The sequence below is a fragment of the Rhinatrema bivittatum genome, chromosome 16 (assembly GCF_901001135.1).
Source record: "Rhinatrema bivittatum chromosome 16, aRhiBiv1.1, whole genome shotgun sequence".
Classification (NCBI taxonomy): Eukaryota; Metazoa; Chordata; class Amphibia; order Gymnophiona; family Rhinatrematidae; genus Rhinatrema; species Rhinatrema bivittatum.
Window position 1 is genome coordinate 2,723,863 of NC_042630.1, and position 26,379 is coordinate 2,750,241.

A 26,379-nucleotide genomic window follows, 5' to 3' on the forward strand; every position below is an offset into this window, starting at 1 on the left:
TGATAAGATACTGTACAGTTTTTGGTTTTTCGGAGTTAAAAGCAATGCTAATTTTATCAGTGTCACTTTGCCTTCTAGTGATGGATGATCAGACAAAGTAATAAAAATAAATAAAATACAGCTACACGTGTCTTGCGTTTGTTCCTATCTCGCACTTTACCGGCTTCACTATTCACCTACTCTCTTTGATAGGCCTTCTTAAATAACTAGGTTTTTAGGTTAGGAGGGGGATATGATTGAAGTCTATGGAGGTGAATGACGTGGTTAGGAGGGAGATACATTGAAGTCTTTGGAGGTGAATGATGTGGTTAGGAGGGAGATACCATTGAAGTCTATGGAGGTGAATGATGTGGTTAGGAGGGTGATATCATTGAAGTCTATGGAGGTGAATGATGTGATTAGGAGGGTGATACCATTGAAGTCTATGGAGGTGAATGACGTGGTTAGGAGGGAGATACCATTGAAGTCTATGGAGGTGAATGATGTGGTTAGGAGGGAGATACCATTGAAGTCTATGTAGGTGAATGACGTGGTTAGGAGGGAGATACCATTGAAGTCTATGGAGGGGAATGATGTGATTAGGAGGGGGATATGATTGAAGTCTATGGAGGTGAATGATGTGGTGAGGAGGGAGATGCGGTTGAAGTCTGTGGAGGGGAGTGACATGGTGAGGAGGGAGATGCTATTGAAGTCTGTGGAGGGGAGTGACATGGTGAGGAGGGAGATGCTATTGAAGTATGTGAAGGGGAGTGACGTGGTGAGGAGGGAGTTGCGGTTGAAGTATGTGGAGGGGAGTGACATGGTGAGGAGGGAGATGCTATTGAAGTCTGTGGAGGGGAGTGACATGGTGAGGAGGGAGATGCTATTGAAGACTGTGGAGGGGAGTGACAAGGTGAGGAGGGAGATGTTATTGAAGTCTTTGGAGGGGAGTGACATGGTGAGGAGGTAGATGCTATTGAAGACTCTGGAGGGGAGTGACAGGGTGAGGAGGGAGATGTTATTGAAGTCTTTGGAGGGGAGTGACATGGTGAGGAGGTAGATGCTATTGAAGACTCTGGAGGGGAGTGACAGGGTGAGGAGGGAGATGCTATTGAAGTCAGTGGAGGGGAGTGACATGGTGAGGAGGGAGATGCTATTGAAGTCTGTGGGGGGGAGTGACATGGTGAGGAGGGAGATGCTATTAAAGTCTGTGGAGGGGAGTGACATGGTGAGGAGGGTGACAGTATTGCTAAGTGATAACAAGTTCTTACCTATGATTTTCCTGAAACAAAATTCCCAGCCACAATTTCCCACTTCCTTTCTACCCAACATCTGAACCTTCCAGAGATGGCCTCAAGGTCCCAAGTATTCACCAGAGCTAATGGCGTAAATAAAGAAACACAGAAACATAGGAAGGAGGTGTAGAAGGGTGTGAACATCTCTAGAAAAGACTACATTTTTATCTGAAAAGTATTTAGATGCCGCTACCTAATCCTGTTGAAAAACGAGTAGAGTGGATGATCTGCATTCCATAGCATCCTCCCCGCCCCTCACGAGGTTTCCATATACATTATCTGACAGTAAGTCAGTGGGTGCACCCAGGAAGGACCTCGCACTGCTTCTATATTCATTATCTGACAGTAAGTCAGTGGGTGCACCCAGGAAGGACCTCGCACTGCTTCTATATTCATTATCTGACAGTAAGTCAGTGGGTGAACCCAGGAAGGACCTCGCACTGCTTCTTCTCCAGAACATGGCTCTTCTGCTAGTTTTTACCTTCTCCCTTCTTTCTGTGGTGGTCCATGGCCAACAGATTGAGCTGCGCTTCTCCGAAGCACTGGACACGAATGGAAATGTGCTACTGAGCTGGGGATTTGATAAGACCACAGAGCAAATACGTTTTCAACTGCAGGTCAAAACCACAGGTTGGGTCGGTTTTGGCCTGAGCCCTGACGGAGGGATGACAGGGGCAGACATTGTCATCGGAGGGGTCTTCCCCAACCAAAGCTACTATTTTGCGGTAAGTAGAAGTAGCGGCTTGTGAGCAATCATTTGGTACGTCAAACTTTTATAGTGGAGAATCCTCTTTCCTCTTCATCCCCAACCTCTTATCTGCTCCTCACCCATCCCTCTCTCCTCCACAAAAAAAGGTTTTTCAGTTGCAAGGAGTTGCTGAGAAATTTAAAACAAGTAATATTTCTTTCCTGATTGCAAGGCTCACACAGGGAGTGTGTGAGCCCTTAGCACTGTGGCATAGTTGACACAGCCTTGAGGTTGAGCCCCCAAGGTCTACGCTGGCAGCTGACGAATGCGCCCTCTAGCGGGACAGTCTGGAGCTTCATCTTTACCATCCATCTCCTCTGCACGTTGAGCTCTTGGGTTCTGGCAGCTGGCAGGACTTGGCGGGGTCCCTGTGGTAGAGGTGGTAGTCAGCATCCAGAGACACACCAGAGACAGAGTCAGATGACAACCAAAGATGGGGCAGGCAGCGAGCAAGGATAGTCAGGTCTAAGCAAGGGTTCAGGTGCAGGTGACAGGCAATCGGAGTCAGTTCAGGCAAGAGCTCAAGATCCAGAAGAGGAAATGGTGAAGGATAAAACGAGGAAGCAGGAAGCAGACACTGAGGAGAAGTAGCACACACTGCAGGACACAGGAGACCCTTTCCTGAGGCGTCTTTTGCTCCTCAGAGGGACCCTTTTATGGTGATGATGTCATTGGGGAGCACAAAAGCAACCTTCCCGCCATGGGCCCCTCAATATGTGGCACAACTAGGAGGAGTGGCACTGGAGCAGGGGGTCCTGCCTCACCACGCTCAGTGGCACTGGAGAGAGCAGGGCATCCCAGCCACAGGAGTGTGTTCCTGGCTATGGGGTGAGTCCCGTGGCTCATGGGGGCCTTCCTGCGAGCCACAATTAACACTGATAGTGTGGTGACTACATAAATCAAAACTCCCAGGGGAGGTTGGAGGCAAAAATGAGACTTGAATGAAAAAAAAAAGCTTAATACAGGCACAGAGGATCCTCAGAGGTGGAGGAGTGAGGGGTAAAGCCTGGGATAAGCACAGAGGATCCTCAGAGGTGGGGGAGTGAGGGGGTAAAGCCTGGGATAAGCACAGAGGATCCTCAGAGGTGAGGGAGTGAGGGGTAAAGCTTGGGATAAGCACAGAGGATCCTCAGAGGTGGGGGAGTGAGGGGTAAAGCCTGGGATAAGCACAGAGGATCCTCAGAGGTGGGGAGTCAGGGATAAAGCCTGGGACAGGCACAGAGGGTCTTCAGAGGTGGGAGAGTGAGGGGTAAAGCCTGGGATAAGCACAGAGGATCCTCAGAGGTGGGGGAGTGAGGGGTAAAGCCTGGGATAAGCACGGAGGATCCTCAGAGGTGGGGGAGTGAGGGGTAAAGCCTGGGATAAGCACGGAGGATCCTCAGAGGTGGGGGAGTGAGGGATAAAGCCTGGGATAAGCACGGAGGATCCTCAGAGGTGGGGGAGTGAGGGGTAAAGCCTGGGATAAGCACGGAGGATCCTCAGAGGTGGGGGAGTGAGGGGTAAAGCCTGGGATAAGCACGGAGGATCCTCAGAGGTGGGGGAGTGAGGGGTAAAGCCTGGGATAAGCACAGAGGATCCTCAGAGGTGGGGGAGTGAGGGGTAAAGCCTGGGATAAGCACGGAGGATCCTCAGAGGTGGGGGGAGTGAGGGGTAAAGCCTGGGATAAGCACGGAGGATCCTCAGAGGTGGGGGAGTGAGGGGTAAAGCCTGGGATAAGCACGGAGGATCCTCAGAGGTGGGGGAGTGAGGGGTAAAGCCTGGGATAAGCACAGAGGATCCTCAGAGCTGGGGGAGTGAGGGGTAAAGCCTGGGATGGTCAGAGGATTCTTGGCGATGGGGGAGAAATCTTCCTCCACACATTTCCCTGTGTAACGCTTACAACCTGGAGCTTTCACTAAAATTAAAATTCACTAAAAGAATGGGAAAAGGAGGAGAAACCCTGTTAACAGACAATAGGGGTGTGCATTCGTTTTGACCGCATATGTAAAACGCAACTTTTTTTTTTTTTTAACTTAAAAAAGTGATGAGGCGAAAACGATCGGATTTCCAACTTATTCAACATAGCTATGTTGAATAAGTTGTAAATCGCGATCGTTGATCCTAAATAAAAATTTAAACTCCTCACCCTCCTTAATCCCCCCCCCCCAAGACTTACCAAAACTCCCGGGGAGTCAGGACGCCATTCCTGTATTCCTTTGCGAGGAGCACGTGACGTCGGCGTCACGTTGGAGTGACGCCGACGTCACGTGATTCCCCGCGCGTTCGCTCCGGGACCCTCGTTGTGTCCAACGAGGGTCCCAGCTTGGGGGGGGGCCAAAAGTTCCGGTTGAGTCCAACGAGGGTCCCGGAGCGAACCCGCGGGGAATCACGTGACACCGACGTCACGTGCTCCTCGCAAAGGAGTTCAGAAATGGCGTCCTGACTCCCCGCTGGACCACCAGGGAGTTTTGGTAAGTCTTGGGGGGGATTAAGGAGGGTGAGGGGTTTAAATTTTTATTTAGGGAACTGGTGAACGTATGGACAGACCCTCAACTTATGGGATTCTCCATATGTCCATATTGACTGAAATTGACCCCCCCCTTTCGACTTATGGACTTATGAACATAAAGTTTTTGTCTGCACATCCCTAACAGACAATAATCCGCAGTTCTCCCAACAGATCCATTTTGCATCGGCACCGGGTCCATCAGACTGGGACGGTGTTGCCGATGTGCTCCTCTCTGCTCCTCTTGAAGATGGGGGGGGGGGGGGGGGGGATAGCCCTGGCACTTCATCCAGATCGACCCTTACAGGAGTTTTCCAACGCTGCTATTTTGAAAACCACAAGACACGCGTGAAAATTGGGGTCTGCGTGTAGCTTTGATTGTGTGGAAACGCGGCGTCCTCTGGTGTTGCTATTCTAAATCCTACCAAAGTGGTGCGCAGAAGTCTTTTACTGGAGTAGATTTCCTCTGCTGTGCGTGATCGTAAGCACCGTAAAAGTGTAGAAACGGGTGGTGGGGGGTCTGCGGCAGTGGGGATGCCGTCTTCACGAGCTGCAGATGGACTGGGCAAACTGGTAGGCTCCTTGGTAAGTGGTTATTTTACTGCCACGCTCATGCTGCAAAATTCCCGGCTTATGCGTGTAAAAGCCAACTTACGGGAGGTAAAAGCACCAAATTTAACACGACTAAAATGTTCTTGCATATCCTTTCAAAATCAACATATAAATACGCAGGTATATCACTTGCGCACACTTATCTGGCTAAGTAGCATCTCTCCTGCTACTTAGAAAGACAAATCTGAAGTTTTCCGGATAAGCTGTGGCAATTATCTGCCTAAATTCCCATTTATCCAGCTACGTAGCAGCGCCTGAAAAGCACTACTTGTCCGTCTAAGTAGCACTTTTTGTACTTATCCAGTTATGAGCTGCTACGTAGCCGGAGAAATCGGCATTCATGCAGATAAATCCGAGCTTGCGCGGCTTGTGGCTTTTACATACGCAAGCATTCTGGTTCCGCGCCCCTATTATCACATGAGCAGTGTTGAAAGTTATCCTCCATGTGATGGGGTCAGGGGGAGGATGAACCTCCGAGGCCCCAGGTGTCAGCTGAAAGGTCTCTGCGGCTGTAATCTCGGTTCTTGAGTCTTTCTCAGATGGGACACTCGGAGTGGATATTATCCCATAAGAAAGCAATGAGTGTGATGTTGTGTCGATGGTTATCAGCTGGCAGCAAGCACATCTCCCTCACTTGAAGAACCATGATCAAAACAAAGTTCAAATCCACCTCTTCTGTGGATGTGTCCCTTGGTATTTACTCCTGGGTTGTCCTCCCTTCTAGGGCATGAAATACAAGGCACCCAGCAGGAGCTTGGGGGTTGGGGGTGTCTGTCTCCCTTTCCAGAAGAATCACCTGAGGCCACCGCTGATCTGCGTAAAACGGCAATCTTTTCCGTCCTGGTTATCCCATAACGAGGACTCTGGGGAGTTGTTTCGGTGCCTGCTTTGACAGGAATGAACCTCACTCCTAAGCCAGGATAAGTTCAGGCTCTGATCTGATGCAGGCAGGAGCCTCACAGGGGGTGCTCCTTACAGTCTGTAGGGCAGATTAGACCGACTGTATCGCTCTTTTTCAGCCGCCTTTCAGCCTCCTGTGCAGATCCCCCATGCCACGCTGTTTCAGTGTCAATCATTCATCAGAAAGCTGTAGCAAAAACAGTGCCCGCGATAAAAAAGAGGTCATGGATAATTTCCCTGCTCCCGTAGAGACCAATATGAATCTTTGCTATTTATTCCACTGTAAGAGGGGGCACTGGGGGGGGGGGGGCGTTTTACATACACAAGTCAGAGGTACGAACAGTAAAGTAGACATCAGTGAAGCTTTTCTGTCGTTTGGAACGATGGAAGGTAAAAGAGGAGTTGATTTGTACAATGTACAATGTCCTGAGGACAATCAAGCTCTGTTCCCCATCCTTCACATGTCCTCGACTGGCAGTGAGAAACGTTCAGTCCTCTGGCTGGAATCCTGACATTTATTCATTTCTTTTAAACCATTTTATATTGCACTGTTTCCTTAAATTCAGCATAAAATGAAAGAGAATAACACAGCGTATAAAACATCACATAAATGACAAGGTAAAGAAAATGTAAAACCCACCATGCACAAAAATAATAATGGGAAAAGCAAGGTAAGAAAGGCCCTAGTCTTCCTCAGTTGGGTGTACTCTGCAGTTTCTCAAGAGAAGCACAGGATGTGACTTATCATCACTGCTATGGGGACAGAGAACGAGAGAGAGAAGGTAAGGAAGAATTATGGGCTCGCATCTATTTTCAGGACTATCATGGGATAGGGAATTCAGCTCCCATCAGAGACACCCTGCAGAACTACCAGCTACTGTCGCTGACAGAGAATGGAACCTTCACCACCATGGGGTTCAGCCGGGCCTTCGCAATCTGTGACCCCAACGACATGAACATCACAGTAAGTGGATGGCTGCAAGGTTTATTAATGATACTGCAGATGGATACGTTGAATGGGGAATGGATGGATATTATGGACGGATGCATAGATAATGGATTGATATAGTGGACAGATGGATTGGTGAATATAATGAGCGAAGAATGAGAGGATAAATAATAGACATATGATGGTTGGATGATTTGTGAGTATGAGATGATGAATGAATGGATTAATGGATGCAATGCATGGAAAATAGATGGATGGATGTATGGATAGATAAATAATGGATAGAAAGGACAGATGAATGAGGTGCTGGTATGAAAAAATGGATGGATTGATGAATACGATTAATGGGGATTGATTGGTTATGATGGATGGATGGAGAAATACAAATGAGTGATGGATAGAGGTATTGATAGATATGATGAATGTAGAATGGGTAGTATGATGGATGGATGGATGGATATGATGAATGAAGAATGAGTGGATAGGATGGATGGTAGGGTATGACTGAGGACTAGAGGGATTGATGGATACATTGGGTGAGGAATGAATGGATAGAATGAAAAGAAGTAATAGATATGATGGAGAATGGGTAGTATGATGGATTGATAGATAATGGATTGATATAATGAATAGATGGAAATAATGAAGATGGGATGAGTGCTTATGATGGATGATTAATGAGTGGACTGACTGATGGAAATGATGAATGAGTGGATAGGATGGATGGAAGGGTATGACTGAGGACACATTGATGGATACATTGGATGAGGAATGAATGGATAGGATGAAAGAAGTAATAGATATGATGGAGAATGGGTAGTATGATGGATGGATGGATTGATAGATAATGGATTGATATAATGAATAGATGGATACAATGAAGATGGAATGAGTGGTTATGATGGATGATTAATGAGTGGACTGACTGATGGAAATGATGAATGAGTGGATAGGATGGATGGAAGGGTATGATTGAGGATTAGAGGAATTTTGGATACCATGGATGAGGCATCAGTGGGTGGAGAGGTTGATGGCTTTGATGAATTGGGACTAGATGAATCTGATGGATGAAGGAATATGTGTTGGGAAGTGATAGCTGGGTATGATGATGGTGATGGAGGGATAGATTATTATTGATTATTAGGTGTTGGCTATGCTAGAGCTGGATGATGAGTGAGGCTTTACAGGGATAGGGTTTTGATGAATTTAACCACTTCTTTTGATTTCTCAAAAAGCACAACATTTTGGGAGAAAAGTGTGTAAACTTTTTACAGAATCTTTTGACAGTTTATAAACCCTGAACATCTGTTTATAAGAATCTGCCGAGGCATTTTACTTTTCTTAAACTAATGCCACTTTCGGACCTGACTCCCTGACATCCCTGCTAAACGTTTGTTGAGCTTTATAAAAGTGACGAGCAACTGATCCCAAGAAGTTTACGTTTCTCACTCAACGTGTCTTTCTTCCCTCAGGTGGGGACGTTCCGGGTCATTGCTGCGTATGGGTTAGATGACACTATTCAGTATCATGGGGATAACGATTTCACCCAATCCATCAACCTTCTGCAAGAAATCCCTTCATCTGGTTTGTCTACCCCAATTAATTCCACGTCTTCCGATGTGAAAATGAACAATGTGAGTCCTGCATGTGAGGATCCCCTAACATTACGTGGAAACATGGGGAGTGGGGGTGAAATTATGGGCTATAAGATTAGGGGCCTATTTTTCAATCCATTGTAAAATGGTGAAGCAAAGCTATTTTCCAGAGGATGTACTAAATTAAGGTATGTGAGCACCAAATTTTAATAAATCTGCATTTTCATGTTCCTAATGGCAGACATTACCCATGACACTAATGCACGTTCCTGGCTGCGGGAACATGTGTAGGCTTAGAAACTTAAAGAGGTAGGTATCCCTGCACTGACATCTCCTATAGCACTAAATCCCCCCTTCCCCAAAAAAAGATCCCTCCTCATACTCATCAGCGCCCAATTCCAGATTCTCCTCATACCCAGGGGATGTCTGAGGATCAGGTAGGAATTATTTTCACTGTTGCAGAATTGGCTAAATATGCACAGGGCTTTTTCACCTTCCTCTGGATTGCTCCATACAGAGAGCTGTGAGGTCAAGTGATTCACATATGGTGACAGTGAGATGGTGGGAGTGGTGGGATTGGGAGATAGGTCTGCAGGTGTCACAGCCAAAAGTGGCTTTACACTGAAAGTCACACAGGTGGTAGGCATGGTATTGGGAGCTGGGTCTGCAGGTTTAAGAGCTCTGAGTGGTTACATGCTCTGAGTGACTCAGTTGGTGGGAGCGGTGGGACTGGAAGCTGGGTCTGCAGGTTTAAGAGCTCTGAGTGGTTACATGCTCTGAGTGACTCAGTTGGTGGGAGCGGTGGGACTGGGAGCTGGGTCTGCAGGTTTAAGAGCTCTGAGTGGTTACATGCTCTGAGTGACTCAGTTGGTGGGAGCGGTGGGACTGGGAGCTGGGTCTGCAGGTTTAAGAGCTCTGAATGGTTACATGCTCTGAGTGACTCAGTTGGTGGGAGCGGTGGGACTGGGAGCTGGGTCTGCAGGTTTAAGAGCTCTGAGTGGTTACATGCTCTGAGTGACTCAGTTGGTGGGAGCGCTGGGGACTGGGAGCTGGGTCTCCAGGTTTAAGAGCTCTGAGTGGTTACATGCTCTGAGTGACTCAGTTGGTGGGAGCGGTGGGACTGGAAGCTGGGTCTGCAGGTTTAAGAGCTCTGAGTGGTTACATGCTCTGAGTGACTCAGTTGGTGGGAGCGGTGGGATTGGGAGCTGGGTCTGCAGGTTTAAGAGCTCTGAGTGGTTACATGCTCTGAGTGACTCATTTGGTGGAAGCCGTGGGACTGGGAGCTGGGTCTGCAGGTTTAAGAGCTCTGAGTGGTTACATGCTCTGAGTGACTCAGTTGGTGGGAGCGGTGGGACTGGGAGCTGGGTCTGCAGGTTTAAGAGCTCTGAGTGGTTACATGCTCTGAGTGACTCAGTTGGTGGGAGCGGTGGGACTGGGAGCTGGGTCTCCAGGTTTAAGAGCTCTGAGTGGTTACATGCTCTGAGTGACTCAGTTGGTGGGAGCGGTGGGACTGGAAGCTGGGTCTGTAGGTTTAAGAGCTCTGAGTGGTTACATGCTCTGAGTGACTCAGTTGGTGGGAGCGGTGGGATTGGGAGCTGGGTTTGCAGGTTTAAGAGCTCTGAGTGGTTACATGCTCTGAGTGACTCAGTTGGTGGGAGTGGTGGGATTGGGAGCTGGGTCTGCAGGTTTAAGAGCTCTGAGTGGTTACATGCTCTGAGTGACTCATTTGGTGGAAGCCGTGGGACTGGGAGCTGGGTCTGCAGGTTTAAGAGCTCTGAGTGGTTACATGCTCTGAGTGACTCAGTTGGTGGGAGCGGTGGGACTGGGAGCTGGGTCTGCAGGTTTAAGAGCTCTGAGTGGTTACATGCTCTGAGTGACTCAGTTGGTGGGAGCGGTGGGACTGGGAGCTGGGTCTCCAGGTTTAAGAGCTCTGAGTGGTTACATGCTCTGAGTGACTCAGTTGGTGGGGAGCGGTGGGATTGGGAGCTGGGTTTGCAGGTTTAAGAGCTCTGAGTGGTTACATGCTCTGAGTGACTCAGTTGGTGGAAGCCGTGGGACTGGGAGCTGGGTCTGCAGGTTTAAGAGCTCTGAGTGGTTACATGCTCTGAGTGACTCAGTTGGTGGGAGCGGTGGGATTGGGAGCTGGGTTTGCAGGTTTAAGAGCTCTGAGTGGTTACATGCTCTGAGTGACTCAGTTGGTGGGAGCGGTGGAGCTGGGTCTCCAGGTTTAAGAGCTCTGAGTGGTTACATGCTCTGAGTGACTCAGTTGGTGGGAGCGGTGGGATTGGGAGCTGGGTTTGCAGGTTTAAGAGCTCTGAGTGGTTACATGCTCTGAGTGACTCAGTTGGTGGAAGCCGTGGGACTGGGAGCTGGGTCTGCAGGTTTAAGAGCTCTGAGTGGTTACATGCTCTGAGTGACTCAGTTGGTGGGAGCGGTGGGATTGGGAGCTGGGTTTGCAGGTTTAAGAGCTCTGAGTGGTTACATGCTCTGAGTGACTCAGTTGGTGGGAGCGGTGGGACTGGGAGCTGGGTCTGCAGGTTTAAGAGCTCTGAGTGGTTACATGCTCTGAGTGACTCAGTTGGTGGAAGCCGTGGGACTGGGAGCTGGGTCTGCAGGTTTAAGAGCTCTGAGTGGTTACATGCTCTGAGTGACTCAGTTGGTGGGAGCGGTGGGATTGGGAGCTGGGTTTGCAGGTTTAAGAGCTCTGAGTGGTTACATGCTCTGAGTGACTCAGTTGGTGGGAGCGGTGGGACTGGGAGCTGGGTCTGCAGGTTTAAGAGCTCTGAGTGGTTACATGCTCTGAGTGACTCAGTTGGTGGAAGCCGTGGGACTGGGAGCTGGGTCTGCAGGTTTAAGAGCTCTGAGTGGTTACATGCTCTGAGTGACTCAGTTGGTGGGAGTGGTGGGACTGGGAGCTGGGTTTGCAGGTGTTACGGCTCTGAGTGCAGAAGGTCACACAGTCAGATGGCAGTCGTGAGATTGGAAGAGGAGTCTGCAGGTCTCATAGCTCCGAGTTACTCTTTGCTGGAGGTCATTTTGAATTTGAATTTATTAAAATTTGTTTTCAACTTCATCACAATAACAAATAGTTTGAGGCGGATTACAATATAAAATAAAAAACATAAGAAGTAAAAAAGAAATATACAAACACAAACTGACAAAAGCCTGCAACGATGCAAGATGATGGCAACAGGTCTGGGAGAAAACTAAATCACTCTGCTCTGCATTGTCAGAAATCTAAAAAGTACTAGGTCTTCAGCTCTTGGCTCAAGGCCTGATTATTAAATAGATAAGTCTCAGTTCCTTCCTTTTTGAAGGAACTGTGACAATCAATGATCTTGGTTTGGTCCGACAACGAGTTCCAAAACAGAGGCCCAGGGAAGGGAAAAGCTCAATCTTTCCTAATCTCCAGATGAGCCACCTTTATAGATGGTACTTCCAGTAACATTTATTCTCTGATCTAAGAGACCAAGAGGGTCTGTAGACCCACAGTACTGTGTCCATCTTTTGCTCATTCAAATTCTGACCTGAAGAAGAAAGCTTTAGCTCTCAAAATCTAAACAAGAATTGTATTGTTAGCCCAATAAAAAGGTGGCACCTGATATTTTTTTGTTAACCTTTATTTCTATCCATGCTGAAGGTCACACAATGAGCGTTGGTGTCAGAAGTGGGATTGGAAGTTGCTTCTGCAATTGTCACAGCTGTGATGAGTGACTTCATGCTGAAGGTCACACAATGAGAGTTGGTGTCAGAAGTGGGATTGGAAGTTGCTTCTGCAATTGTCACAGCTGTGATGAGTGACTTCATGCTGAAGGTCACACAATGAGCGTTGGTGTCAGAAGTGGGATTGGAAGTTGCTTCTGCAATTGTCACAGCTGTGATGAGTGACTTCATGCTGAAGGTTACACAGTGAGAGATGGTGGCAGTGGTAGGACTGGGAGCTGGGTCTGAAGTTTTCAGAGCTCTGAGTTACTCCATGCTGAAAGTCACAGATAGAGTTGGTATCAGGAGTGAGATCTGAGTAACTTACTAAGACTCAGTGGTTGGAGGGTGGGGAGGGAAGTATCAAAATCCTTTACTGTGCTCCCCCCTCTCATTGGCAATTGCTTACTTACCAAACATATATCCAGGCAATCAGTAACACCGAGATCTCCATCCTCCACTTATTGTGCCTCTTTCTTTTGCTTTTCATAGTTTACGGTTAACAAGGTAGGCACCACGTATGGCTGCGCATTCCTCCGTCTGCCAAATGTGACTGAGAAACATCATATCTACAAGGTAACCTGCCTTTATGCTATGACGGCACTGCCAGAGGTACCTGATGGGAAAGAAATGGGTGTGATTTACCTTGCCACACCAGCACTGGCCTCGTTATCTCTTTACAGGAGACCTGCCCTGTTCTCAGGCTGGGAGTGGCAGATGAAGTGTGAAAGGAGACCTGCCCTGTTCTCAGGCTGGGAGTGGCGGATGCAGTATGAAAGGAGACCAGCCCTGTTCTCAGGCTGGGAGTGGCGGATGCAGTGTGAAAGGAGACCTGCCCTGTTCTCAGGCTGGGAGTGGCGGATGCAGTGTGAAAGGAGACCTGCCCTGTTCTCGGGCTGGGAGTGGCGGATGCAGTGTGAAAGGAGTCTTGCCCTGTTCTCGGGCTGGGAGTGGTGGATGCAGTGTGAAAGGAGACCTGCCCTGTTCTCAGGCTGGGAGTGGTGGATGCAGTGTGTAAGGAGACCTGCCCTGTTCTCAGGCTGGGAGTGGTGGATGCAGTGTGTAAGGAGACCTGCCCTGTTCTCGGGCTGGGAGTGGCGGATGCAGTGTGAAAGGAGACCTGCCCTGTTCTCGGGCTGGGAGTGGTGAATGCAGTGTGAAAGGAGTCTTGCCCTGTTCTCGGGCTGGGAGTGGCGGATGCAGTGTGAAAGGAGACCTGCCCTGTTCTCGGGCTGGGAGTGGCGGATGCAGTGTGAAAGGAGACCTGCCCTGTTCTCGGGCTGGGAGTGGCGGATGCAGTGTGAAAGGAGACCTGCCCTGTTCTCGGGCTGGGAGTGGTGGATGCAGTGTGAAAGGAGACCTGCCCTGTTCTCGGGCGGGAGTGGCGGATGCAGTGTGAAAGGAGACCTGCCCTGTTCTCGGGCTGGGAGTGGTGGATGCCGTGTTAAGGAGACCTGCCCTGTTCTCAGGCTGGGAGTCGTGGATGCAGTATTAAAGGAGACCTGCCCTGTTCTCGGGCTGGGAGTGGTGGATGCAGTGTGAAAGGAGACCTGCCCTGTTCTCGGGCTGGGAGTGGTGGATGCAGTGTTAAAGGAGACCTGCCCTGTTCTCAGGCTGGGAGTGGCGGATGCAGTGTGAAAGGAGACCTGCCCTGTTCTCGGGCTGGAAATGGTGGATGCAGTGTGAAAGGAGACCTGCCCTGTTCTCAGGCTGGGAGTGGTGGATGCAGTGTGAAAGGAGCCCTGCCCTGTTCTCAGGCTGGGAGTGGTGGATGCAGTGTGAAAGGAGACCTGCCCTGTTCTCAGGCTGGGAGTGGTGGATGCAGTGTGAAAGGAGCCCTGCCCTGTTCTCGGGCTGGGAGTGGTGGATGAGCTGCTGTTCTATGTACTTCACGTGTCCCCCTTCCGTCGTGTTTCTCACTGGGATGCAGCAGCGCCCTGACTGATTTGTGCTCCCTGTCTCTCGCTCTTTCTCGTTACAGTTTGAGCCAGTCATACAAGCTGGCAATGAGATGTTGGTTCATCACATCCTGCTCTATGCCTGCCCCAGTGATGTCAGTCTCTCTTCGGCTCCAGGCGAGTGTTACATCCCAAATTCTGCCTTCTTTCAGTGCTGGCAGATTCTGGCTGCCTGGGCCATAGGCGGGAAGGTGAGTTGTCAGTGCCACCCCCTAAAGAAAGTGAGGTTGACATTTTATTTATTTATTTGATTTGTATTCCACCTTCCAGACTCTTCCAAGCGCATTGCATTTGGGTACTGCAGGTATAGAATAAACATAGAACTATAGGAAGAAACAGCTGCTGCGAGCGGTGCCACCCTGCACAGCACAGACAGAGGTACAAACGCAGGGCTGTGTAAGAGAGCTGGTCAGGGCCTTGCACTGTGAGCAGAATGAAAGCAAACGTATCGGGCACCATTCCTGGCCTGGGGGAGCCGCAGCCAGTCAGCTCTTTGGGATATGCACAACGAATGTCCATGCACTGCTTGCATCACCTGAAAATGTATCTCATGCATATTCAATGCGCATATCCTAAAACCTCCGACTGGACAGGTCTGAGACCCCCCCCCAAACCCCAAGTAACTTTCAGGCACATAGCAGCCCCCTCCCGAGATTTCAATAATTAAACTCAACCATCGTTATGATGCCAGCACAAACCCCTCCCAGAACAACCCTGTAAAAATACAGAGCAAGAGAATAGAAATCAAAGAAACAAATACAGAACCTAGAAAGAGAAATGCGCAGAATAAAACTGGATTCTTCTTTGCTCTGCTTCCCGTTCCAGTTCCCCCCACCCCCCTCCCTGCAGACGAGTGTGGAGTGGGTTGAACAGGAGCAGAGTAGGGGGCAGACTTTGCAGTTTCTGCTCCTGAATTTGGGAGCTCTCTCTGCTCCAGGCTCGCCCCCTCCTCTCCTGTTCCTGGCAGGCTGCCTGGGAGGGGACGGATTGGGCAGGAAGGAGAGGGCTCCTCTCTGCTGTCTGAGAGTTCGGGCACTGGACAGTAGAAGCATCAAAACCATGCCCTGTGTATCCAGGTAACAGGAGGGGCAGGTAAAAGCCGCTCCGACTCTCACCTACTCATGGTGCTGCCGTCGTCCCTCACTATCCAGGAGTCCCCTATCCTTCATTGTCCACGAGGAAAAGGTGCAACCTATGTCAACTGGGGTAACCTGCACCGAGCGGCAGATAGTACCCTAAGATAAGTAAATAAATAAATCAAACAACTTGCTGGTCAGACTGGATGGACCACGCAGGGCTTTTTCTGCTGACATTTACTGTTTTACTATGATGAATTCATGATTCCTCATCCGTTCCATGATCCCTCTCTCACCTGTTTCCTCCATTATCCCTCATAAAGAGCTGGGTAGATTAGGGAGAGATGAGAGCTGGCGGGAGAGACTGGATCATGAACGGATGAGAGATAATGGAAAGACAGACAGATAGTGCGTGCATTGTGTCTATTACCACTATAGGTACTTGAAGGATGAGAAGTAGGTGAGCGGCTGCAGTGCAACACAACATCACCTGGATCTTCTAATCCTGTCCATTTATCAGAAAGCTATACCAATAAAGCTTCACAAATTCAAATGGTTTGTGACGTCTCTCCATGGGGTTGGGTTGGTGGCAAAAGTGAGTACTTGCACTTAGGGATGATGACTAATGCCTCTCACCTCTTCCCCCTCTCCTGCGATTAAGGGGCTCCAGTTTCCGGACAACACGGGCCTGTCCCTCGGAGCTCCCGGTGATGCCGTCTATGGCAAGCTCGAGGTGCACTACAACAACCCCAGTAAGTGACCAAGGATGGGGCAAAAGAGCTAGGAAGGGGAGAAGGAAAGAGATGGCTGCGTAAGCAAACTGCAGGCGTTACGATCAATTGCTGGAAAACCCCACAGTGCATCCTCTCCATCCTCCAATCCACACAGAGCTACTTGTGTTTTTCTCTAAATTATCTGACACTGGTAAGGAAAATCATGCAGAGAGGAGAGGTCGTAATAGTTGGGTGCAAAGAGCACAGAACTCAGAAGCAAGGAGCGCGCAATCAATCATTCAGACATCACCATTGTAATATATTTAGGACACAGCCGAAGAAATGCTGCGATGGATCGTCATAACGCCCATAAACCGCGTGGTCACAAGCGATTAAACGTGGGTCATATGTAGTCATGGTCCATGGTCCAGGGTCTGCTCGTTTTTTAGTATTTTCAGTTTTGGAAGGTTACCCAGAGTCCCCTTTGAAACATGACGTGGTGTCAGCAGTGATTTTACTCGTCACGGGGTTGCCTGCTTGATGTCTGTGAAAGGGAAGTAACCTTCTAATTTTTTATTTACAAACTGAAATTACTAAAAAACGAGCAGACTTTACCATGGGCCTATGATTAAATACGACCCACGTTTAATCGCTTGTGACTACGCGGTTTATGGGCGTTACAAAGCGGGGAGTAGCTGGCTTGTTACGGCGGTTACTACCCCAAACCAAATGTGCCTGATACTTCACTTTCGATGCATATCCAGCATAGCTCCCTGCTTCAATGGCAGGGGAGAAAGACTGATACTTCATGCATATCCAGCATAGCTCTCTGCTTCAACGGCAGGGGAGAAGAAACACAACCAATAAGGGCTGAATAACATAGTCTGGGTAATTAAAACAAATAAGCATGGATGTAGCTTGCTTATTGCGGTGGTTACTACCCCTACTACCCCTAACTAATCAAGCTAGATATTTCACTTGGATGCAGCTCCATCACTGCTCTCTACATTAATGGTGGGGGTGGAAGGGAAATAGAACCAAGAGCTAAGAGAAACAGATAAGTATGAGAGAAAAAATGTGTGAAGCTTGCTGGGCAGACTGGATGGGCCATTTGGTCTTCTTCTGCCGTCATTTCTATGTTTCTATGTTACGACGATCCATCGCAGCATTTCTTCAGCTGTGTCCTAAATATATTACAATGGTGATGTCTGAATGATTGATTTCTTAGTTAAATGCTCCTCCTTGCTTTTGATTTGTAAGGAAAAACCAACAGGTTTCTCCTATGGATTTCTATAGACTTGACCTGTTTCACCATCAGTTCAATCTAATTTACACAGAATTTGTTAGCAGCATAATTTATGAATATGTGGCAGTTGCCGGGAGCGGTGATTATTCTTAGTATAAAGTTATATGGCTTGCAACGTGTATATGGGGGGGACAGCGAGAAGAGCAGACATTTTATCTATAATGTAAAGCTGTTTAGTATTACTCATGTAAGGGGTTCAGTGAGGGAGTGAGCATTTTATACTTAATATAGAGTTATATTTTATTTTTATTTATTTATTTATTTGTATTTTTCTATACCGGCATTCACGGAGTTCGTATCATGTCGGTTTACATAAAACAAGGGGTGAGAAATACATTATAACGTAAATAACTAATAACATAAGAGTATACATTAAAAAGTAAAACAAGTGCATGGAAGAAAAAAGTTACAATAAAACGGGGGTCATTCTAACTGGGATTAGAGTTAGAGGAAAGATAAAAAGTTTAACGAGAAGTAAAACATTGTAATGATTGGTAGATAGAGACTGTTTCAGTTTAATGGGAAATGTTCAGTAATACTGCATTTGATGGTAGTGAATCTTTAAGGGTCCGGAAATGCTTTCATGAACAGCCATGTTTTCAGTCTTTTCCTGAAGGTTTGAAGACATGGTTCCTGTCTTAGTTCTAGGGGGATGGAGTTCCACAGTGGGGGACCTGCTGTGGAGAAGGCCCGATCTCTCAATGTTATATGTTGGGTGGTATTGTTGTGGTGGTACCTGTAGAAATTCTCTATATGCTTCTCTGATGGGTCTGTTGGAGGAGTGTTTTTTTAAGAGCTATTTGTAGATGGAGTGGAGCCAGTCCATGAATATTCTTATAGATTGTGGTGAGGGATTTATGAATTATTCTGTAGTGGATTGGTAACAGTGTAGGTCTTTAAGGACTGGTGTAATGTGATCTCTCTCTTCTTTTGTTTGTTAGAATTATTGCTGCGGTGTTCTGTATCATTTGGAGCGGTTTAGTATGTGATGATGGGATGCCTAGTAGGATGGAGTTGCCAGTAATCAATTTTCGCAAATATTATTGCTTGGAGCACTGTTCTATAATCATGGGAAGTGAAAATAGGGGTTTTATTCTTTTTAATACGTGCAGTTTGTGGAAGCAGTCTTTGGTTGTTTGGTTGATAAACGATTTCAAATTTAGCCTGTTGTCTATGGAGACTCCTAAATCTCTTACTTTTGAGGTTGCAAGTTGGTTGGTGGATTTGTAGTGATTTTTGCAATTATCTGGAGAGATTAGAATGAATTCACTTTTTGATTGGTTTAGGATTAGATTAAGCTGGATAAGAGCTCGTTAATTTCTTGAAAAGCAATTTTCCCAAAGTTCTAGCGCTTTAGTGATGGATCTTTGATAGGGATCACAATCTGGACGTCGTCGGCAAATATGAAGTGTTTTATGGGATAGCTCGTTTATGGGGCAGCAAGGGAAGTAGCTGAGTATAAAGATATATGGTATAACTCGTGTATGGGGGACAGTGAGAGGAGTGGGAATTTTATCCTTAAGAGCATAAGAAATGCCATACGGGTCAGACCAAGGGTCCATCAAGCCCAGCATCCTGTTTCCAACAGTGGCCAATCCAGGCCACAAGAACCTGGCAAGTACCCAAAAACTAAGGGCAGGATTTTAAAAGGGTTATGCGCGCCGGGCCTATTTTAAATAGGCCTTGTGTCACGTGCAAAGCCCCGGGACACGTGTAAGTCCTGGAGCTTGCAAAAAGGGGCAGGGAGGGGGCAGGGCAGGGTGGGGCAGGACGGGGGTGGGGGGGGGGTCAGACTCCCAGCACATTGGCCATATTTTCCGCTCGGCCAGCACATGCAACCTGCTTCAGCCCCAGGGCTGAAGTTTTGGAACAAAACTAAGGAAAAAAAAAAGGTAGGGGGGAAAGGGCAGGGGAGGTAGGGGAATTTGGGGTGGGGGCGTAGGGGGGTAGGGAGGTTCCCTCCGAGGCCGCTCCAATTTCAGAGTGGCCTGAGAGGGAACGGGGAAAGGCAGTGCGGCAGTGCACCCCCTTGCGCGTGCCGACCCAGATTTTATAACATGTGCACGCCTGCCAAGCGGAAAATATGGCCACTGTGCCAGGAGCCTGACCCCGCCCCCGCATACATGTGCACACACAACCTTTTAAAATCTACCCCTAAGTCTATTCCATGTAACCATTGCTAATGGCAGTGGCTATTCTCTAAGTGAACTTAATAGCAGGTAATGGACTTCTCCTCCAAGAACTTATCCAATCCTTTTTTAAACACAGCTATACTAACTGCACTAACCACATCCTCTGGCAACAAATTCCAGAGTTTAATTGTACGTTGAGTAAAAAAGAACTTTCTCCGATTAGTTTTAAATGTGCCCCATGCTAACTTCATGGAGTGCCCCCTAGTCTTTCTATTATCCGAAAGAGTAAATAACCGATCCACATCTACCCGTTCTAGACCTCTCATGATCTTAAACACCTCTATCATATCCCCCCTCAGTCGTCTCTTCTCCAAGCTGAAAAGTCCTAACCTCTTTAGTCTTTCCTCATAGGGGAGTTGTTCCATTCCCCTTATCATTTTGGTTGCCCTTCTCTGTACCTTCTCCATTGCAATTATATCTTTTTTGAGATGCGGCGACCAGAATTGTACACAGTATTCAAGGTGCAGTCTTACCATGGAGCGATACAGAGGCATTATGACATTTTCTGTTTTATTAACCCTTCCTTTCCTAATAATTCCCAACATTCTGTTTGCTTTTTTTGGCTGCCGCAGCACACTGAGCCGACGATTTCAATGTTTCCTTGGTATAAAGTTGCATGTTGTACGGGGGGACAGTGAGAGAAGCTGGTTTTCTATTGCCACTTAATCCTCCCTGTGTGTTTACCTTACAGATGCTGCTGCATTCACAGACAGCTCTGGGATTCGACTCTATTACACAAACAATCTGAGGCAGTTTGATGCTGGAGTGCTGGAGGTTGGAGCTCATGTTGTAGATCCGTATGTCTTTATCCCACCCCAGGCCCAATCCTACCATCTCTACGGACTGTGCAAGACAGATAAATTTAGAGACGTGAGTAGCCTTATTCAGGAAAGAGCGGTGCCTGCAGGAGCAGCAGCCCTCACAGAAAACTGAGCCAATGCATTGTTTCCTCTTTGTGTGGCAGGTGAATGGACAGGACGTGGCGGACATGCAGGGTTTGCATATTTCCTGCACACGCACCTGGCAGGCAGAGCCGTGGAGATCGCACATTTCAGGTGAGCAAACAGGGTAACGTTCCCCAAGGCCCAGCCTCCGGGGGCGCTGGGAACTCAGGAAGAGAGAGCCCAGAGGAATCAGGCTGGATACTCCCATGGCTGCTACTGCTGGATCCTGGGGCTGCCTCAGGGCCAGCTGAGCCTTCCTGAGAAGCTGAGCCGCACAAGCTGCTGCTTTTTATTTCACTACTTTAATCCATTTCTTGACCTGCTTTCGAGAGCTAATACTCTCTTCTTGAGTCAGTGATGGGGTTATAGAGCACGTTTAATTATTATAGTTAGAGGTTTTATACAGCGCTGTTCCCTGTGACAATCAGCAGATCACCCGGTTTTCAGCACTGAGATTCCCCGCCACGTATCACAGCCATAATAAGTGCAGTACGATCCCATACTTTGGGCTATGCCAGGCTGCTGACAAATCAGTCTTTTTGCTATTATTTGTGAGAATGAGAAGCTGTAGAGCTTCTTCTGTTGGTCAGTGCAAGACAAGAGTGGTGGCAGGGAGTCTCCCTGAGCGATTCCTTCCTGGATGGCAATGTTATGCAGGAGAAAGTCTGACAGAGACGGCTCCAACACAATTCTAAGACAGAAGTTTAAATTTCAACAGCAAATCTGTCCACAGTCTCTTTCTTGTGGGGTCAGGCTTGTCTCACCTACTCTTTCCTTCTCGTGGGCCCGCAGCAAATCTGTCCCCATGGCCTCTCTGCTGGCTCCTGCCTGAGGCGTCCGCTTGCAGCTCCTGCATCTTTACCTTGCAGGGGAGGATGAAGGCAGCGTGGATTTTATTACATCCCAGGCTTTCCCTCAGATCCCTTTTTACCGTATCTGGAAGTTGCTGCCAGGATGCCAGATGGATGTAAAGTCAATAAAACATTCAGAGCTGTGCCCGAGGGTGTGGTTTTCACGCGTTTGTTGTTAATGAGTGACTGCAGGGTAAAGATGAGGTCTGTGTTCGCTGTATGGGGAGGAACAGTGGCCTGGATTGGCCTCTGTTGGAAACAGGATGCTGGGCTTGATGGACCCTTGGTTTGACCCAGTATGACATGTTCTTATGTTCTTATGAACTCGATCTGACGTCTCTGCAGGCTTAGGAAGGGCACAGAATCCCCTATAATTATCTGGGAGGGTGGTATCCCCATGTTTATAGCCTGCTGTCATTAACTCCTCTGACCATGTCATAGGGAAATAAAAATGTGGTATAACTTTAGGTCATCATTACATACCAAGAAAAAAACACTCTTCAAAAAAACTCAAACCTCAAGAAAGAGATTTGTATGAGCTTAAAACAAAAAAACATTTCTCAAAGCAATTTAGCAACAGAAGTATAAAGTCAGGAGGTGAGATTCACAAAACCTATTTCTCAACCAATATAAAATGCCCAATTAGCCAACTTAAATAAATCCTAAATTCACGAAGACCTATTTATCAGCCAAATATAATTGATAGGAACATGGTTCGTGGGAAGTCGCCATTAACACGCTCCTCTTCCTGGTTACAATTCTCCCAGAACCTCCTTAGGCACGCACGTATGTGTACATTGTATGGGCCCCATGGCAGGAAACGCTGAGCAGTGCCGTCCAATGATGTCAGCCCGACTGGCTTATTTAAGCCATCTCGCAGCATTACCTCGCCTTGCAGTGCGTGTTGCCTAGAGTTCCTGATTCCTGTGCCTCATCCAGCCTTACCTAGTCCAGCCTCACCTTCCTGCCTTGTCTCATCCAGCCTCACCTTTCTACCTTGCCTAGTCCAGCCTCATCTTCCTGCCGTCTCATCAAGCCTCACCTTCCTACCTTGTCTCATCCAGCCTCACCTTCCTGCCTTGTCTCATCCAGTTCTGCCTCATCCAGCCTTGCCTAGTCCAGCCTCACCTTCCTACCTTGCCTCATCCAGCCTCTCCTTCCTACCTTGTCCAACCTCACCTTCCCACCTTGTCTCATCCAGCCTCACCTTCCTGCCTTGTCTCATCCAGCCTCACCTTCCTACCTTGTCCAACCTCACCTTCCTGCCTTGTCTCATACAGCCTTGCCTTGTCTCATCCAGCCTCACCTTCCTACCTTGTCCAACCTCACCTTCCTACCTTGTCCAACCTCAACTTCCTGCCTTGTCTCATCCAGCCTTGCCTTGTCCAGCCTCACTTTCGTGCTTTGCCTTGTCCAGCCTCACCTTCCTGCCTTGTCTCTCAGCCTCACCTTCCTGCCTTGTCTCATCCAGCCTTGCCTTGTCCAGCCTCACTTCCTGCCTTGCCTTGTCCAGCCTCACCTTCCTGCCTTGTCTCATCCAGCCTCACCTTCCTGCCTTGTCCAACCTCACCTTCCTGCCTTGTCTCATCCAGCCTTGCCTTGTCCAGCCTCACCTTCCTGCCTTGCCTTGTCCAGCCTCACCTTCCTGCCTTGTCTCATCCAGCCTCCCCTTCCTGCCTTGTCTAGCCTCACCTTCCTGCCTTGTCCAACCTCACCTTCCTGCCTTGTCTCATCCAGCCTTGCCTTGTCCAGCCTCACTTTCCTGCCTTGCCTTGTCCAGCCTCACCTTCCTGCCTTGTCTCATCCAGCCTCACCTTCCTGCCTTGTCTAGCCCACCTTGTCCAGCTTTATCTTATCCATCTTGTCCAGTGTCTTTAGTGTATCTTTGTCCAACCTTGGCCTGACCCCCAGATCATGACCACTGCTTGGACCTGACCATTCTTGCTAGCTGCCTGTGACTGACTCTATTAGTCTGCTGCCTACCCTGACCCTGGTTTGCTTTATCTTTAGCAACCTAGGGACCCGCCTGCCAGCCACCAGAACCCAAGAGCTCAACCTATGGGGGAGGTGGTTGGTAAAGACAAGCTCCAGACATTCCCGCTACAGGGTGCGTTCACCAGCTGCTGGCGTAGGCCTCATGGGTTCAACCTTGAGGCTGCGTCAACTACTCCGCAGCACAAAGAACTGTTAAGCGCCAAAGACGCTTAAGGCTCTTCTCCACGGACACGAGGATACAATTCCAAATTTGTAGAAACAAATATTCATTTTTTTATTGCATATCCTTAAGCAATATAGGTACCCTTGGGAGGTACAGATGGCCAGATTTCAGCTTATGCAAAGCACTAGCCTCTGCCTCTCTTTGTATGTCAGTAGTAAGTGCTGCTTTTTAGGGGTAAAACATACAATAATCCCTAAATTGCATGAACCTATGGGAGTATCACTTACACAGTTTCGACCCCATGACCTCCATCACAAGTTTTAGACAGCTCCAGCTGCTGTCCAGATGTCTCCTGTAATTTCTCCAAATTAGGGTCAATCGGGCATTTAAGGTTCCCATGGCCAGAACTGCAAGCAGGTCAAGGCAGCAGAGGATTCTGGGTGAGTCACAGTCTCCATGTTGGTCTCAGACTCAGGCCCACATATCCAGAACTCACACACCCGCTATCTTTACTAATATATTCTCACTGATTAGCCCACATCCACTAAGACCCATTTGATGTTCCCCTACCGGGGCCCCTTGTGTTGCTTCCTCGGGGGGATATTAACCTAGATAAATTAAGAGGACAGCCCTTATCTGTTGCTCATCAAATAACATGAAGGCCTTCCAGTGCTGATTTGTCTTAGTAACATGCGGCATTTACTTGTCCATCAACCAATGTTAGAAATGTTTTATGCAGCCTGCAGCCCTGGCGTATCCAAGCACACTGACGGCTCTCGCAGAATATATTTTGCCTGCTGATTTCCTGTATTTGTATGTTTTCTCTCTGCCTGTCTTTTCCTTTTTCTCTCCTATCCCTCCCCCCTCCTCCTCCTTCTGCATTCCTCCCAGGAATGGATCCCAGATAGGATTTCTGGGACGAGACATGACCTTTGACTTCAACCTTCAGGAGTCACGGTACATGGAGAACATCACCACTGTCAGAATGGTGAGAACGGCCACATGGCGGGGTGGGGAAAAGAGAGAAGGGGAATCTCTGCTTCCTGTGCGCCCGAGAGCGACTCAGGGAGCGGGTACACAGGGGATGGGGACAGGTCTGATAATTAAGGTCTGGCCTTATCTCAAGAGGGGGAGGCAGATGATGAAATAAGGTAGATAGAGGATCAGGAAGGATTTGCAAGCATGGATTAGGGTTAAGGGTGAGAGGTTAGGGTTGGTTTATAATTAGGGGTTAGGGTTATACTCAGGGGCGATAGAAGATCAGGAAGGATTTGGAAGCTTGGATTAGGGTTAGGGTTAAGGTTGAGAGGTTACGGTTTGGGTTATAATTAGGGGTTAGGGTTATACTCAGGGGCGATAGAAGATCAGGATGGATTTGGAAGCATGGATTAGGGTTAGGGTTAAGGGTGAGAGGTTACGGTTTGGGTTATAATTAGGGGTTAGGGTTATACTCAGGGGCGATAGAAGATCAGGATGGATTTGGAAGCATGGATTAGGGTTAGGGTTAAGGGTGAGAGGTTAGGGTTGGGTTTTAATTAGGGGTTAGGGTTATACTCAGGGGCGATAGAAGATCAGGATGGATTTGGAAGCATGGATTAGGGTTAGGGTTAAGGGTGAGAGGTTAGGGTTGGGTTATAATTAAGGGTTACACGCAAGGATGATGGATGGTTGAGATGGAATTGGGAGAAAGAGTTAATTTTTTATGTTCCATGTTTCAGTTCCAGAGGCCAAGAGAGGGGAAGGAGGGGGTCAGAGTGAGACCGTGAGGATAAGGGCATGGGGATGGCAAAAGCTAGGTGAGGAGCCGTAGAGGGAGCAGGGGTCTGTGGGAGCAAAATCTGAACTCAGATGCAAAACAGGGATATGTGGCACTGGGCACCTTGGCCCTGGGAATCGGGGGAGTGAGGGTGGGATCATAGGGTGTTGGAGAAGCCCATCCTGTCACACAGCCTCCTAGCAGATTCCTGGTCTTCATTATGCTTTCTTCATAGGGCGATACCATCCAGGTGGATTGCACGTACAACACTATGGACCGGACCAGTGTCACCGTGGTAAGTAATGATACTCAAAATGAGCAGAGGAGACAGATCTCCCTCTGCCCTCCTGCTATCCTGCACTCAGCCTGAGGGGGGCAGCAGAGCCAATGTCACATGGTGCTCTGTACAAACAGGGCATGCGGGGCTCAGCACTCAGTAACAGAGCTCTCATTCCTCATCCCTCTCCCCTCCTGCTATCCTGCACTCAGCCTGAGGGGGGCACTGGACCCAGCGTCGCATGGTGCTCTGTACAAACAGGGCATGCGGGTCTCAGCACTCAGTAACAGAGCTCTCATTCCTCATCCCTCTCCCCTCCTGCTATCCTGCACTCAGCCTGAGGGGGGCAGCAGACCCAGCGTCACATGGCGCTCTGTACAAACAGGGCATGCGGGTCTCAGCACTCAGTAACAGAGCTCTCATTCCTCATCCCTCCCCCTCCTGCTATCCTGCACTCAGCCTGAGGGGGGCAGCAGACCCAGCGTCACATGGCGCTCTGTACAACAGGGCATGCGGGGCTCAGCACTCAGTAACAGAGCTCTCATTCCTCATCCCTCTCCCCTCCTGCTATCCTGCACTCAGCCTGAGGGGGGCAGCAGACCCAGCGTCACATGGCGCTCTGTACAAACAGGGCATGCGGGTCTCAGGACTCAGTAACAGAGCTCTCATTCCTCATGGCCCCCTCTCCCCTCTTTCCTCCTGCAGGCCTGGCTAATTTTTCATTTTTCTCTGCTTCCGCCAGGGGGGTTTGGGCACCATGCAGGAGATGTGTCTGGGTTTCCTCTACTTGTATCCCAGAAATAACATCAGCAACTGTCTGAGTTCCCCCAACTTAACCTACACAAATCAAGCTCTGAACCTCAGGTGAGTCCTTTCTGGCCTG

At 48.5% G+C, this 26,379-nt stretch overlaps 1 protein-coding gene across 1 annotated transcript in view; it reads left to right on the forward strand.

The window, feature by feature from the left end:
• The first annotated feature begins 1,732 nt into the window (after positions 1-1,732).
• Positions 1,733-26,379, forward strand: part of LOC115078387 (putative DBH-like monooxygenase protein 2) — a 24,836-nt gene continuing 189 nt past the window's right edge. The window contains 12 exon segments of the mRNA XM_029581296.1: positions 1,733-1,999; positions 6,837-6,983; positions 8,441-8,602; positions 12,758-12,841; positions 14,247-14,414; positions 15,961-16,051; positions 20,202-20,380; positions 20,475-20,502; positions 20,505-20,565; positions 24,355-24,451; positions 25,455-25,514; positions 26,239-26,360. Of these exon segments, the coding sequence (XP_029437156.1) occupies positions 1,733-1,999; positions 6,837-6,983; positions 8,441-8,602; positions 12,758-12,841; positions 14,247-14,414; positions 15,961-16,051; positions 20,202-20,380; positions 20,475-20,502; positions 20,505-20,565; positions 24,355-24,451; positions 25,455-25,514; positions 26,239-26,360 (1,466 nt within the window).